Genomic DNA, 12,446 nt, shown 5'->3' on the forward strand with positions numbered 1-12,446 from the left:
CTTGTAGTCAGCTGACTCAGGTTCCATTCCTGGCATGACACTGCATAAGATCTCTCAAACACACCAGGAGTGATCTCTGTGCCCAAAGCCAGGAGTATACAACCTGTGACAGCTGGGTGTGGCCCAAACTTCCCTCTCCTCCCCCCAAAAAGGTATGTGGGAACTTTCTGTATTATTTTTTACTATTGCATATAAACCTAAAGTTCTCTTACATGGCTTGTAAGAGTCTATCATTCTGTATCTGTAACAGCAATGAGAGGTTAATTGGCATGGTCCAGTTGATGAAGAGAAGTAATGGTTCTGAGAAGCCAACACATAAGACTGCAAAAGGCAGCATTAGAACCACTAGCCCGAGCCTCTGCCTCTTCACAGGGGCCTAAGAAGTCGGTGGATTTGTATGCCTCCTTCCCACCGGTCCCCCATCCTTCCTTTTGCTGTGGTTAGAGTCCTCATTCCTGCTTATCTCTGCTTTTCCTGCCAAGCCCTTTGTGAATGAGGACCACTCAGAGTAAGCTCGGGAACTTTTTGATGACTAGTAATCTCAGAGTATCTTCTTGAGACTATTCCATGGAGAATAAAAAGAGATGAAAATGTCTCAAAACCAAACACCAGCTTGACACTAAGCCTTTTAACTTATTTTTCCCAAATGTTACTCAACTTGTGCCCAAGTTTTTTTGTGTATGAATATTTAATATAATTTTTTGCCACACCCAGTGGTACTCAGGACCTACTTAGTTCTGTGCTCAGGGATCACTCCTGATGGGCTTAGGGAACCACTTGGAGCGCCAAGGATAGAACAAGGGTTGACCAAATGCAAGGCAAATGTCCTACCAACTGGACTATCTTTGGGTCCCTTAAATGTTTTTTTTTAAAAACTTTCATGTTGAATCGCCTTGAAATATGTAATTACAAAGCTGTTCAAGATTGAGTTTCATATAATGTTCGAACACCCAAGCCTTCACCACTGCACATTTCCTGCCACCAATGTACTCAGTTTTCTTCCTGCCCCCCCCTTTGCCCTGCTGCTGCAGCTGGCCTCTAAGACAGACCTTTCTCTTTCCCCCCACTGCCCCCCACTTTTCAGGCACTGTGGTTTGCAGTACTGTGAAAACATATCATGCATATCACCTTACCTCCTTTCAGCACTCGATTTTTGTCTAGGGTGATTGTTTCCAACTATCACTGTCATAGTGATCCCTTCTCTGTCCTACCTGCACTCCCCTTCACCTTGGTAACTTGTGTCCAAGTTTAAGAAAGGTGGTGGAACACAGCAGTATGGTAAAGACAGGTATATTTATTTCATGTGACGGCACATTTCACAGGATATGTATGTACAGAATGCTCAGATACCACTGACTTTCATACTGTATTTCTATAAAGGGTATAGTTATAAATAGTGGATGCCACATCAGCAATAAAATACTTACATATAAACAGAAATCTACTATAGAGAACAAGTAATTCACAAAGAGATTCTTAGTGTCTAATTCCTGCTCTGCTTTCAACAGAGCTGGTAGATACTTTAATAATACACAGAATAATGGCTAGTTATTGGCAGCAGACCTTCAACTCTCTTCATGGTGCCCTTGTAGCAACTTGCCACTTGTAATGTTCCTGATAAAAGGCTGAGCTGCTACATGATATGTATATTGTAGACAGTAGTTTATATTCAATGGGAAACACTGGTCACAGAACTTCAATCGGCACTGGTGACGTTTCTATGGAATCGCTTGGCTAATGGAGAGCAAATACCATGTACACTAATCACAGAGATGGTAAAGCCACGGGTTCAACAAGTTAGTTCACATTCCGAAGCACACTGCTTAATACTGTTGTTTAAGATATACTACCGCTGAAATGATTAGAACACCCCCCACCCCCAAAAGCACAATATAAAACTCACAAGAGTGATTTCTAACAGCAAAATACGGGCTGTTAACAGAGAGGATTACTGCTCTAGAGAGTCATTTGATAACATTTGAGCATTTAGAAAAGTGCATTTTTCCTACTAGATTTGCTTCAGGTGCTAAGTGCAATGCAGTTTGCTGTGCTTTTACATTTCACACATTCTGAGCCATGAACTCTGTTTTCTGATCCTCCCCCAGTGCATGTCTTGAAAGGTGAGTGCGGACAAAGGAACTCAGGTAGATAGAGACAATTCTTCAGAGAAAAGGAACACTAAAGTAAGCCTCAGTGAGTGCAAATGCTCTGAACCGGGACTGAAAACAAAACATCTCCTGTTTAAGGAACTTTCTGGTTGGACTGGCCTAATGCTATCAAAATATAACATTCTGTATAAAGTGAAGAGAAGCAGGACCACGTGCATACTGGCAGTGCAGAAGACAAGATCAGAAAACTTAAAGCAGCATTGGAGATATGTTCCATCGCCTGACAGGGAGAGGGAGCAGGCGGAAAGAGCCCAACTCAAAGCCCTGACAGCACCTGGGGCGGCTGACGAGGTCCCAGAGTACAAGCAGCAAAGGCCCAAGTGCGGGATGAAATGGGCAACAGACAACTTCATGTTTGGAGAGATGAGTCTGTTCAGCTCTGGCTTTTTCACAGACCTCTGGGGGAGTGGGGTCTCTTCTCCAGACCTAAGGCCATAGTGCCTTCTGGAAAGGGTTGGAGTGTGCATCTCTACCTCCTCCAGAGGAAAGCACAGAGGCTCGGGAGTGGGAAGGGATAGGGCAGCATCCATCGTTTGAAGGCGGGGTGGGGTATAAAATGAATGAGGCTGGCTTTGCGGTGGACTTACTGGAGTTTGGGAAGGGCAATGAACACAGTGATCGAATACATTTCCAGCTATCCTTTTGGTTATGAAATACCGAGCAATGAACTGTTAGAACTTTTAGAGAAGAATTTGGCCTGAGTTATATTCTAGACTTTAGGAGTTTCCCCAATATGTGTCTGTGTGTTTATGTACACTTTTTGTTTTTTTCAAAATTCTATTCAGTATAATTTCGATAGTTCTTTGGTAAATTATTATAAATACCAATTGTGAGCAAATGCCAAGGGCTGACAGGAATGACAGCTAGCTGGTAGGGCTTTTTTGAGATTTTCAGAAGACAGACAAGGGAATTCTGCATAAAGACTATTTTCTAAAGTAGTTTTGAGCACTTTTTAGGGCTACTACTCTGGCTTACTTATCCAAACAGAAACACACCAAAACTCCGGTTAATAATAAGGATTCGTCCTTATTTCCAATATACACATATTCCAGCTCTGTACACATTCAATAGTGGTATCGTGAAGATATCAGTGCACTAAACGGCGACTTATTGCACATCATGAACAACTAATGCCCCATCTTTCAGCCCCGCCTGCCCCGCCTGCAGAACACTGCTCTCTGCTGTGGAACGTCATCTTCCTGTCGAGAGAGGCCGGCGGGCTGGGCTGGGACCATCGGGAAGCCAGGGCCACGGGGCTATGGTCTTCCAGATGGCGGAAACCTTCATCCCCTTCCTCTCCCTCCAGTCAACACCAAAGGTCCACACTGGAGCCCCAGGCTACCTGGGCTGAGCGCCCCGCAAATCTGGAGAAGGCAAATGGGTTTTGCCCTTCACACCAAAGTCCTCTTCATCCTCAAAGGTCACCCAGCCTTTGGGGTGGCTCGGATTGACTGTCAACTGGCCTGGCGGCTTGAAACTGTCCTGAAAGCCATCGAAGGATGGAGCGGGCTGATCAGGACCAGAACCCAGAGGCTTCAGAGGTGGGAAGGGCCTGGCAGCCAGCGGCGGCTCTTTGCAGAACCAAGCGGCTGCCTCTGATTCCTGAAACTCAGCCCGGAAGGGGTTTCTGGGCACGGCAGTCCTATCCACGAAGGGGTTGGTACTGGACAAGCCGGCGGTGACAGGGTCTGAGGCAGTGCGCACGCTATCCTGGGGCTGACTGCGGGCTGGAATGGGAAGCAGTGGAGGCATGCAACTTGCAGAACTCAAAGTGTTCATGTTACTTGGTGTCGCGGAGGGCAACTGAATCAAAGGCCAGGGCGATGGGGTTGGGGCCAGTGATGTTGGAACAGAGAACTGAGTCTTGGAGACCGCAAGCAGGTTCAATGACAGGTCGTCAAATGGGTCACTCTTGAACGGAGAGTCCAGTCTGACCGCGGCCACTCCGTTTGTCTTTGCCTGGAATGCAAGAGAACATGGAGGCATCAGAAGGCTTGGCACACTTGCTTCGAGCACCCCTCAACCTTCCTGTCTCAGTTACTCTTCATGTTGTGGGATGAGGATGCAAATTAAATGATAAATAAATAAATGAGAAGTAGCTTTGTGTAGTCTGTTACTCTGCCAGTGTCAGTAAGGGAAAACAGACTCAATCTTCTGGTCTCAAAACTCCCTCCTAAACCAACCCTTTCTAAGGAAATACCTTAGAAAGTTTTTCCTTCAAATCAAATAGAGCTCCTTTCTTTCATGCAAGGTAAAATAGAGGCACATACAGAATTGGCTAGTGAGTTTGATCATGCCCTGAAAGATCCAACAGGAGCATGAACTTGGAGGCAGACGCAGGGACTCTGGAGCAGCCAGCCATTCATGTACAGGCCTGAGTTTGACCCCTCAATACCCCATGGTCCCCTGAGTTCTGCTTGCAAGGCCCCTCCAAAATAAAATTTAAAAAAATCAAGCATCCCATTAAAAGAGAACTGCATATTCAGAGCTTATGCTGGATCTATACAGGTAACTTCCAACACCTATCTACGATGATGATGATGATGTGGTTCCTTTTGTGGAATAATACATTTTTATTGAAAGTTAATGTGGGAACATTCAACTTTATTGAGGGATGAATTTAATTTTTCCAATATTCATAAGCTGAACACAATTTTTGTCCTTGGGGGGAAAATGTTCAAAGTATTCTCTGCCTGTTAAAATCTAAGTTGTCTTTAACAGACTTGAACCCTGTGAATAGCTTGACTATGGTCCTTAACTGACCTTCCATGTAAGGAAGCCAAATAGTTAAAATCAGAGTGGGTGTGGGAAATCCTACTTTCGTTTTGGTGTTGTGATTCTAAAATCAAGATGAAGCAGTACCCAGGGAGGTGGACAGTCCGTCCTCTGTGACAGAGCTGGGAGCAAGTGGCTTTGACGAGTGTCCAGGTAATTACCAGCTCACGAAGTTCACCAGTGGCTAGTGCGCGAAGAAGGCAGAGGAGTGGGAGTGACAGGGGAGGGGACAGGTGAGGTGGTTTTCCTTACAGGAAACAGAACTAAGATCCAGCCTTGATAAGCAAATGACTGAGGCACTTCATTTTAATAAGACAATTTTAAAAAACCCTAAAGAACTGAATCTCATTTATGCCAATTTCAAATAGAAAAATCAGCTTTGGGGTGGCAAAGAGCCGGAGAGGGCAATTTATAGCTCAAGATTTGAAAGATAAACGATGAAGCCAAGTGAATTCAGACATTGTTGAAGCAAAATAGTGAAACTTTCCGTGACTGTGGAAACTGGAGTGGCATGGAACAAAACAGAAATCTGGTGGTGCCTGAGAAGAGGGAAGGCTGCTGAGGTGCAAAGCGTGACGGTGTGGATCAGTGTCTCCAGCCACCGGTGCGAAGGGGTCAAACCGGCCCGCAGGTGTAGAAAGGCCGAAGGACACTGGCGTGAATCGTAAGGGAGTAACGCTCAGCTCTCTATCCAGTCCCACTGTCTTACGATGGATTTCATAACCCAACAAACACATTTTTAGCCAAACCTGTTATGACAACAAAATTTTACAAAATTCATTTAGGCATATATGTTAATGAGTCAGTCTCTAAATTGCATTCTGTATGTATCAGAGGTTAGCAAAAACCTCTATGAAAATCTTTGAGACACAAATTTATTATAGACATCACTAAATTATAATTAACTGTATTATCTACAGTCTCAGGAGAATTGGAGCATAAAAAACAGAAGTATTAGGCTGGTACCTAATGCTCCCCTGGCAGCTGGAAGTCCATAACTCAGAATATTATGCTTTGCACAGCTTAGAACAGTAGGCTCTTGTCAAATAAATTCTATATATTTAATTGTCTTTATTTTCATATCTAGTTTGTTTCTTAAAATACAATTTATAAGAAATGAATCATTTTGCCCAATCAGACTTGAAATCATCTGAGAGCCACACCGCCAGTCATTGCATCAGAATTTATTTATAAGCAAAACAGGGTTTATTATTACATTAAAAACTGGTGTTTCTATAAAACAGAGAAAGGTGTTGGAAGGACCTTTAAATAATCCGTTAGTTAATTTCACCCTTTTAAATCACCAATTATTCCTTAACAATAAGAATCCTGCTCCTAAAATTATTGGGGTGGGGACGTCCCCCAAAAAATCCAATACAAAAAATATAATTTTATATTTACATAACTATGCCATTGTTATAACCAAGAATCTATTTGATTTCGCCAGACTTTTACATAGCTAATGCTTACCTTCTTGATGTTACACTGTTAAGTTTTGTTAACTTTCATTAAAAAAAAGCAAGAAATAGAAAAGCATTAGCTAGAATAACTACGATGGTTCCTAAAAACTCAAAATACTAAGGAAAAGAAATGGCTTTATGGCATGAAATAGAATTATTAATGTGGACAGGTGGTTTTAATAATGGGTGAAACCTTAGATGTATGAAAAGCAAAAGATTTCATACATCTAATGTGCTCTGACAGATGGAAAGCACAAGTAAGACTGAGAAATAATCCAATACCTGTTACCCTGACGGTTGCTCCTGCTTTGAGAAAAGGAACACAGATGTTAAAGGCAAGAGTTAGGAGGACAATTCCAGACCCCCAGCAGCAACCCTACCCAACCAGTCTTCAGAGGACTCTGAACTCCATGACATGTGGACAGTCAGTTCAGGAGTTGTGATTTTGGGGCTCAAGAGACCATTCCAATTTCTTTGTAATTGTAAATGAAAAGATGTCTCTCCGAATGAGGGCTCACACTTTGATTCTGCATTAGGTCGATTACTAACCCGTTTAAAGTTTTGTTATTCTCCAAAGGGTTTGGGAGCTCTGAAAATATTTTCAGTGGTCTGTGGTGGGAAATGCTTGCTGCCCCTCCCCCAGCCCTTCAGTGGTATGGCAACTGGAGATGAGGTCTCTGGAAGAAAACTGGGGTTTGATGAGGTCACAAAGGTGGGGGACCCCAGCCAGGAAAAGAGCTCTCTACAGAGCAGCCATCTCGGATTGTGGCCTCCAGACCTGTGAGGAAACATATTCGTACTGCTCAAGGCACTCAGTGGATGGGGATTTGCTGTGGCAGCACACCGAGAGCAGAATACAGGATTTATGTATACAGAATTTATGTAATACAGAATTATGATCCAAACTCCAGAGTTCTGAGGGAACTGCTCCCATTTTGGAATCCGTCACCACAGCAGTCTCCACAAAACAAGACACTCCCTCCTTCTCGAAGAAAAGTGTGTTTGTGCATAAGATATCCAGAGGAATTGGAGAGGGGGAAAGTGAGTTAGGATGTAAGCCATCTTTGGTCTTCCTGATGAGCCAGATGCAACTAGAGAACATCATCAGGCCGCAAGTAAAGTACATGCTCCGACCGCCTGCCACCACGTCACTACTCCCAACTCACAGCAAGCAGGACCCCTCACAGTGGGGAATGTGCTGAGAGAAAGGAGTGTGGCCAGCATTGCCATGTTCATCCCAGCGAACGCTGCAGCTGGGTGGGACTTTGTACCAGAAGCTGCAGTCTGGCTGACACCTTTGGTCTTTCTGCAGTTTTTCAGAGTACTGGAACTCAACTTTGGGATAGAAGTTCACTTTTACTATGGAAATAGATGCTCAGTTTCTATCCTGAAACAGTAGTAAAAAATTCTAAGATGTCTAGTATGAAAAGTTTGGGAATATTTTTCCCCTAAAATTACATTAAAAAAAAAAGATATTCCACACAATGCAAGAAAATGAGAAGACAATTCCTGGCTCACTACAAGTGGATGGGGAGAGAGAAAAGCAGTGGATATATTGTTTTGTTTGGGGGCCACACCTGGCTGTACTCAGGGCTTATTTCTGGCTCTGAGTTCACGAATCACTCCTGGAAGCCTTGGGGTACCATATGGAATGATCAAATGATGGTCAGCGACCTGCAAGGCAAGCGCCCCACCTGCTGTACTACTGCTCCAGCCCAAGCAATGGATATTTTTATCTTTAAAGGATTTACACAATTATCATCTATCCTTACCAGATTTAATTGAAAACAAAAAAATGCAGAATATCTTTTGGAATTAATCAGCTTAAGAGAACATTTTCTTCTCAACTAAATGTCCTTTTTACCTTGTACAGATGTGACCAATACCCTCAGAAGGGTTAATCACTCACAATATCCATTTCTGCTCTGAGTTATATGTACTCTCATATCTGCTTTTCATCATGCAGAAGGATTAAGAAACTATTAACTTCTGTCCACCAGTTAGATATGACCTTCTATCTGTAAAAATAAATGTTATTTATTATTTATAAATATGCTTAGGAGACACTGCCAATATGTAGCATTTCAGTATCTCAGATCTTGTCAAGGAATAAAGACTTTTCAAATATGACACATGTCTTTGTCCTTGATGGCAATTTCTGGTTAAATTTTAGGCTAAATAAAGTTAAGGCTAGACAATGAAAAACCTATTTACTGAATACAAATTTTATTTTAGCTAACTGAAATGTACAAAATAAAACTAAATGGATAGAGCTGATCACACTGCCCCCCTCCTTTGAAGGAAGTGAAAGGAAGTGAAAGCTGCCCAAACAAACTTAATAGCTTGGCTGTAAACAATTAAAAAGTTACCTATTGTTTATGCTTATTTATTAAATATTTAAAGTAACACAGGGGCTAGAGCAATAGTACAGCAGATAAGGCACTTGCCTTACATGTAGTCAATAAAGGTTCAATCCCAGGGACCCCCAGATGGTTCCTGAAGCCCTTTACTCCCTGAGTGAAAAGCCAGGAGTATGCCCTGAGCACTGCTGGGTGTGACCATAAAACAAAACAAAGCAGAAACAAGGTAAATCACACACACAACTCCAAGAACATCAAAGATAAAACAGGAGAGAAGCCTCTGGAAATTCCCCCCGGAACCCTAATGTCAGAGGCTGAGGGAGACAGTGCAGAGGACATGCTTGGTATGTAGGAGCCCGGGTTCGATTCCCAGCACTGCATGGAGCACCAAGTCAGAAAGAGCTCTGAGTACCAATGGATCCCCACAACCAAAAAATACTCCGAACCTAGCACCACTCTGACAATCTGGGACCCCTCCGGGAACCCATGTAAATCCAAACACTCCAAATCCAAGCCCTGGGTTTGTTTTCTTGACCAGTTAGCCGAATGTCAAAAGGCACCTAGTTACTGAAGTCCCGTCTCACTCAAGATGCCATTGCCACCGACACAGGCAAACAGGAAACGGTGGGATGTTGGGTTCCTTCTTCCAAAGGCTCCCGGGTAATATGGCCATGTGCAGAGAGCCTGCGCAGCCCTCCCGGCGCGCTTACCTGTGGCTGGGCCGAGGGCTCGGAAGGCAGGTTGTGCGAGGACCTGCTCCGAGGGGGCGGCTGAGGGGGCGTGTCCAGGTTAGGCTGTGCTGCTGCCGTGGGGACCAGGGGCTCCTGCATCTTCTGGCCCGGCGGTGGGAGAGAAGGCTGCACAGGAACGGCTGCCTGAGGCTTCAGCGGTTCAGGAAGGAAAGCTGAACCTAAAGAAAGTCATTCTCCCTTGTTAGTTGCCTTCCAGAAATGTTTGCTTTGGCCTTTGTCAAGCGAAACAATACAAGAATCTAGGGTTTTGATCGCCGCTCAACGTCTCCAGCTCCCCCAAAAGAAGGAGACTCATTTCTTGTGGCATAAAGAAGGATGGAGATTCCCTAGTTAGGAAGTTATGGAAGGTCAGCAGAGGAAAAGGATAAGTTCTGGAAAATATGGGCTGGGGAGGTGCTTAGCAGTAGAGCACTTACTTGCGTAGTATGTGTGAGGCCCTGGGTGTGAGCCCCAACACCACACAAGGGGGAGGCAATACACTAAACTAATTTGGGGCTGGGGGAATACTTTCCATGCAGGCACCCCCCACCCCCCCAACCCCTCAGTGAGCACTGACTGATAACTTAAAGAATGGAAGGAAAGAAGACAGCAAAATCTGCGCTTCTCCCAGTACCCACCTTTCGGTCCTTCTGAGGCTTTGCTTTGGCTTTCGGGGGTGAGTCGACCGGCAGATGCTCGAGCCTGGCTCTGGGGGGCGCTGATCACACCAGCACGGGGTGGAATAGTCTAAGAATGGGAAATGGAACCACAGAGATATTTGTTTTCAACAGATAAGATTTTGTGGAAATGTTCCTATCATCTTTTTCTTAATCATCACGATTTTTTTGGAGGGGGCAGAGGATGGGTGTCGTGAGGCAGACCAGAGAGAAGGCAAGTCCCTTATCTGCTGTACTGTCTTTCTGGCTCCTATTATTATTTATTTATTTTTTTTGCTTTTTGGGTCACACCCGATGATGCACAGGGGTCACTCCTGGCTCTGCACTCAGGAATTACCCCTGGCGGTGCTCAGGGGCCCATATGGGATGCTGGGAATCGAACCCGGATCGGCCGCGTGCAAGGCAAACACCCTACCCACTGTGCTATCGCTCCAGCCCCAATTTTTGATTCCCTATTTATAACCATGTCATCTTAAGTTTAAAATCCTTCAGTTTTAGAGCCAGAGAAATGGCACAGCAGGTAAAGAACTTGCCTTGCATGCACCGGACCTAATTGGATTCCTGGCACACCATATGTGGTCCCCTGAGCCCCATCAGGGGTGATCCCTGAGCTCAGAGCCGGGAGTAATCTCTAAGCATTGCTGGGGGTGGCCCAATACCGTCCCCAACATGGGAAAAACACAGATACACACACACACACACACACACACAAAATAATTTAAAAAAAATGAGGAAAGAAAAAACTTTCCGTTTTATTTTGTTGTTGTGAGGTGCTGGGGATCTACCTCAGGCCTGGAACAGGTAAGGCATATGCTCTCCCAACAAATACCCCTCAGAGATAGGGCTTATTTAACTGTCTTGTTTTGTTTATCTATTCTTTGTTTTTGGGTCACCACTGAAAGTGCCAGTCTGATTCTTAGGGCTCTTCTGGGCAGTAACGCTAGCAAACAACCTCAGACGGTGCTCGTGCAGAGCAGACGCTCCCTTGGAGCCATCTCTCCAGCCCCGCAGTCGGTTTCCATTTTTGTTGTTTTTGGCCACACCCAGCGATGCTGGGGGCTAACTCCTGCCTCTGCATTCAAGGATCACTCCTGGCAGGAATTGGGGACCAATCGTGGTGGGGGGGGGGGCGGGGAAAGCAAGACTGGTTCCACCATATACTACCGCTCTGTCCTCCCTGGAGTTATTTTATTTTTTGTTATTTATTTATTTTTATTAGTGAATCACCGTGAGGTACAGTTACAGACTTACAAACGTTCGTGCTTGCATTTCCGTCACACAATGATCTAGTACCATCCCTCCATGAGTGCCCACTCTCCACCATCAGTTATCCCAGTATCCCTCCCATCCCCATCTCACCCCCCTGGGGTTATTTTAAATGTAGTTAAAAGATCCAGGCAGGGGTTAATCACAGAGCGAGCAGGCTGCAGCCTGGCTCTCCTCCCTGCTGCTGGCGAAAGGCACAGACCCTACCCAGCCAGGAAGGCTCAGACTGACCAAACCAAATGCCTCAGAAAAACCACACTTCTTTCCCACACAAAAACAACTCAGGTGACTAATTCAATATGCTAATAGCCTCCGAGAGGCAGACTGGTGAAAAATACATTTCTATTTCTATACACTTGCTGATGCTCTCAGCCCTAATGCTTACTTCCGGCAATCACAAAATTCTGACTACCCTTTTCTACGCCTCCCTGTGCAATTGATGGCAGCACCAGCAGGAAGCGGAACAGCCAATCTCCCATTTTCCGATCAAAGGAGAGTGGGTGGCGGATCTCTTACTTAGCTCTGTGGGGAGTAGGAACTCTTGGCATTTTTATTCAGAGCGTCACACCAACTACAGAACAGGACCTTTAGATATTAAATGGTCAGATCCAACCGGAAACGAGTCATCTGTCTCCCACACATTAGGAGAGTTTCTCCTGAGAGATGAGGATCAGGCTCCGAGTTTCTTACCCTTCCCCTTTCTGGAGGACAGTAGTGATTCTGTGTCCTCATGCCTCAGCCAAGGCTCACTGCTTTCCCATCCTGAACTTAGCTTCTCTGATTTCTCTTTAGAATTCTTTATATTCCAGAGTAGCACTGTCGTCCCACTTTTCATCGATTGGCTCGAGCAGGCACCAGTAACATCGCCATTGTGAGACTTGTTACTGTTTTTGGCATATCAAATACTCGACGGGTAGTGTGCCAGGCTCTGCCGTGCGGGCGGGATATTCACGGTAGCTTGCCGGGCTCTCCGAGAGGGGCGGAGGAATCAAACCCGGGTCGGCAGCGT

General features: G+C 44.9%; 1 protein-coding gene across 4 annotated transcripts in view; it reads right to left on the bottom strand.

The window, feature by feature from the left end:
- Window positions 1-1,274: 1,274 nt before the first annotated feature.
- SYNJ1 (synaptojanin 1) overlaps window positions 1,275-12,446 on the bottom strand; it is a 101,253-nt gene continuing 90,081 nt past the window's right edge. For 3 of the 4 annotated variants that reach the window (XM_055129750.1, XM_055129749.1, XM_055129747.1), the window contains 4 exons: window positions 10,133-10,241; window positions 9,474-9,673; window positions 6,686-6,709; window positions 1,275-4,127 (listed from right to left, as the gene is read on the bottom strand). In XM_055129750.1, the coding sequence (XP_054985725.1) occupies window positions 6,689-6,709; window positions 9,474-9,673; window positions 10,133-10,241 (330 nt within the window). In that variant the 3' untranslated portion in view covers window positions 1,275-4,127; window positions 6,686-6,688. The remainder of the gene's footprint in view (window positions 4,128-6,685; window positions 6,710-9,473; window positions 9,674-10,132; window positions 10,242-12,446) is intronic. The other variant, XM_055129748.1, reaches the window with a different exon arrangement.

The sequence above is a fragment of the Sorex araneus genome, chromosome 2 (genome assembly GCF_027595985.1).
Source record: "Sorex araneus isolate mSorAra2 chromosome 2, mSorAra2.pri, whole genome shotgun sequence".
Taxonomy (NCBI): domain Eukaryota; kingdom Metazoa; phylum Chordata; class Mammalia; order Eulipotyphla; family Soricidae; genus Sorex; species Sorex araneus.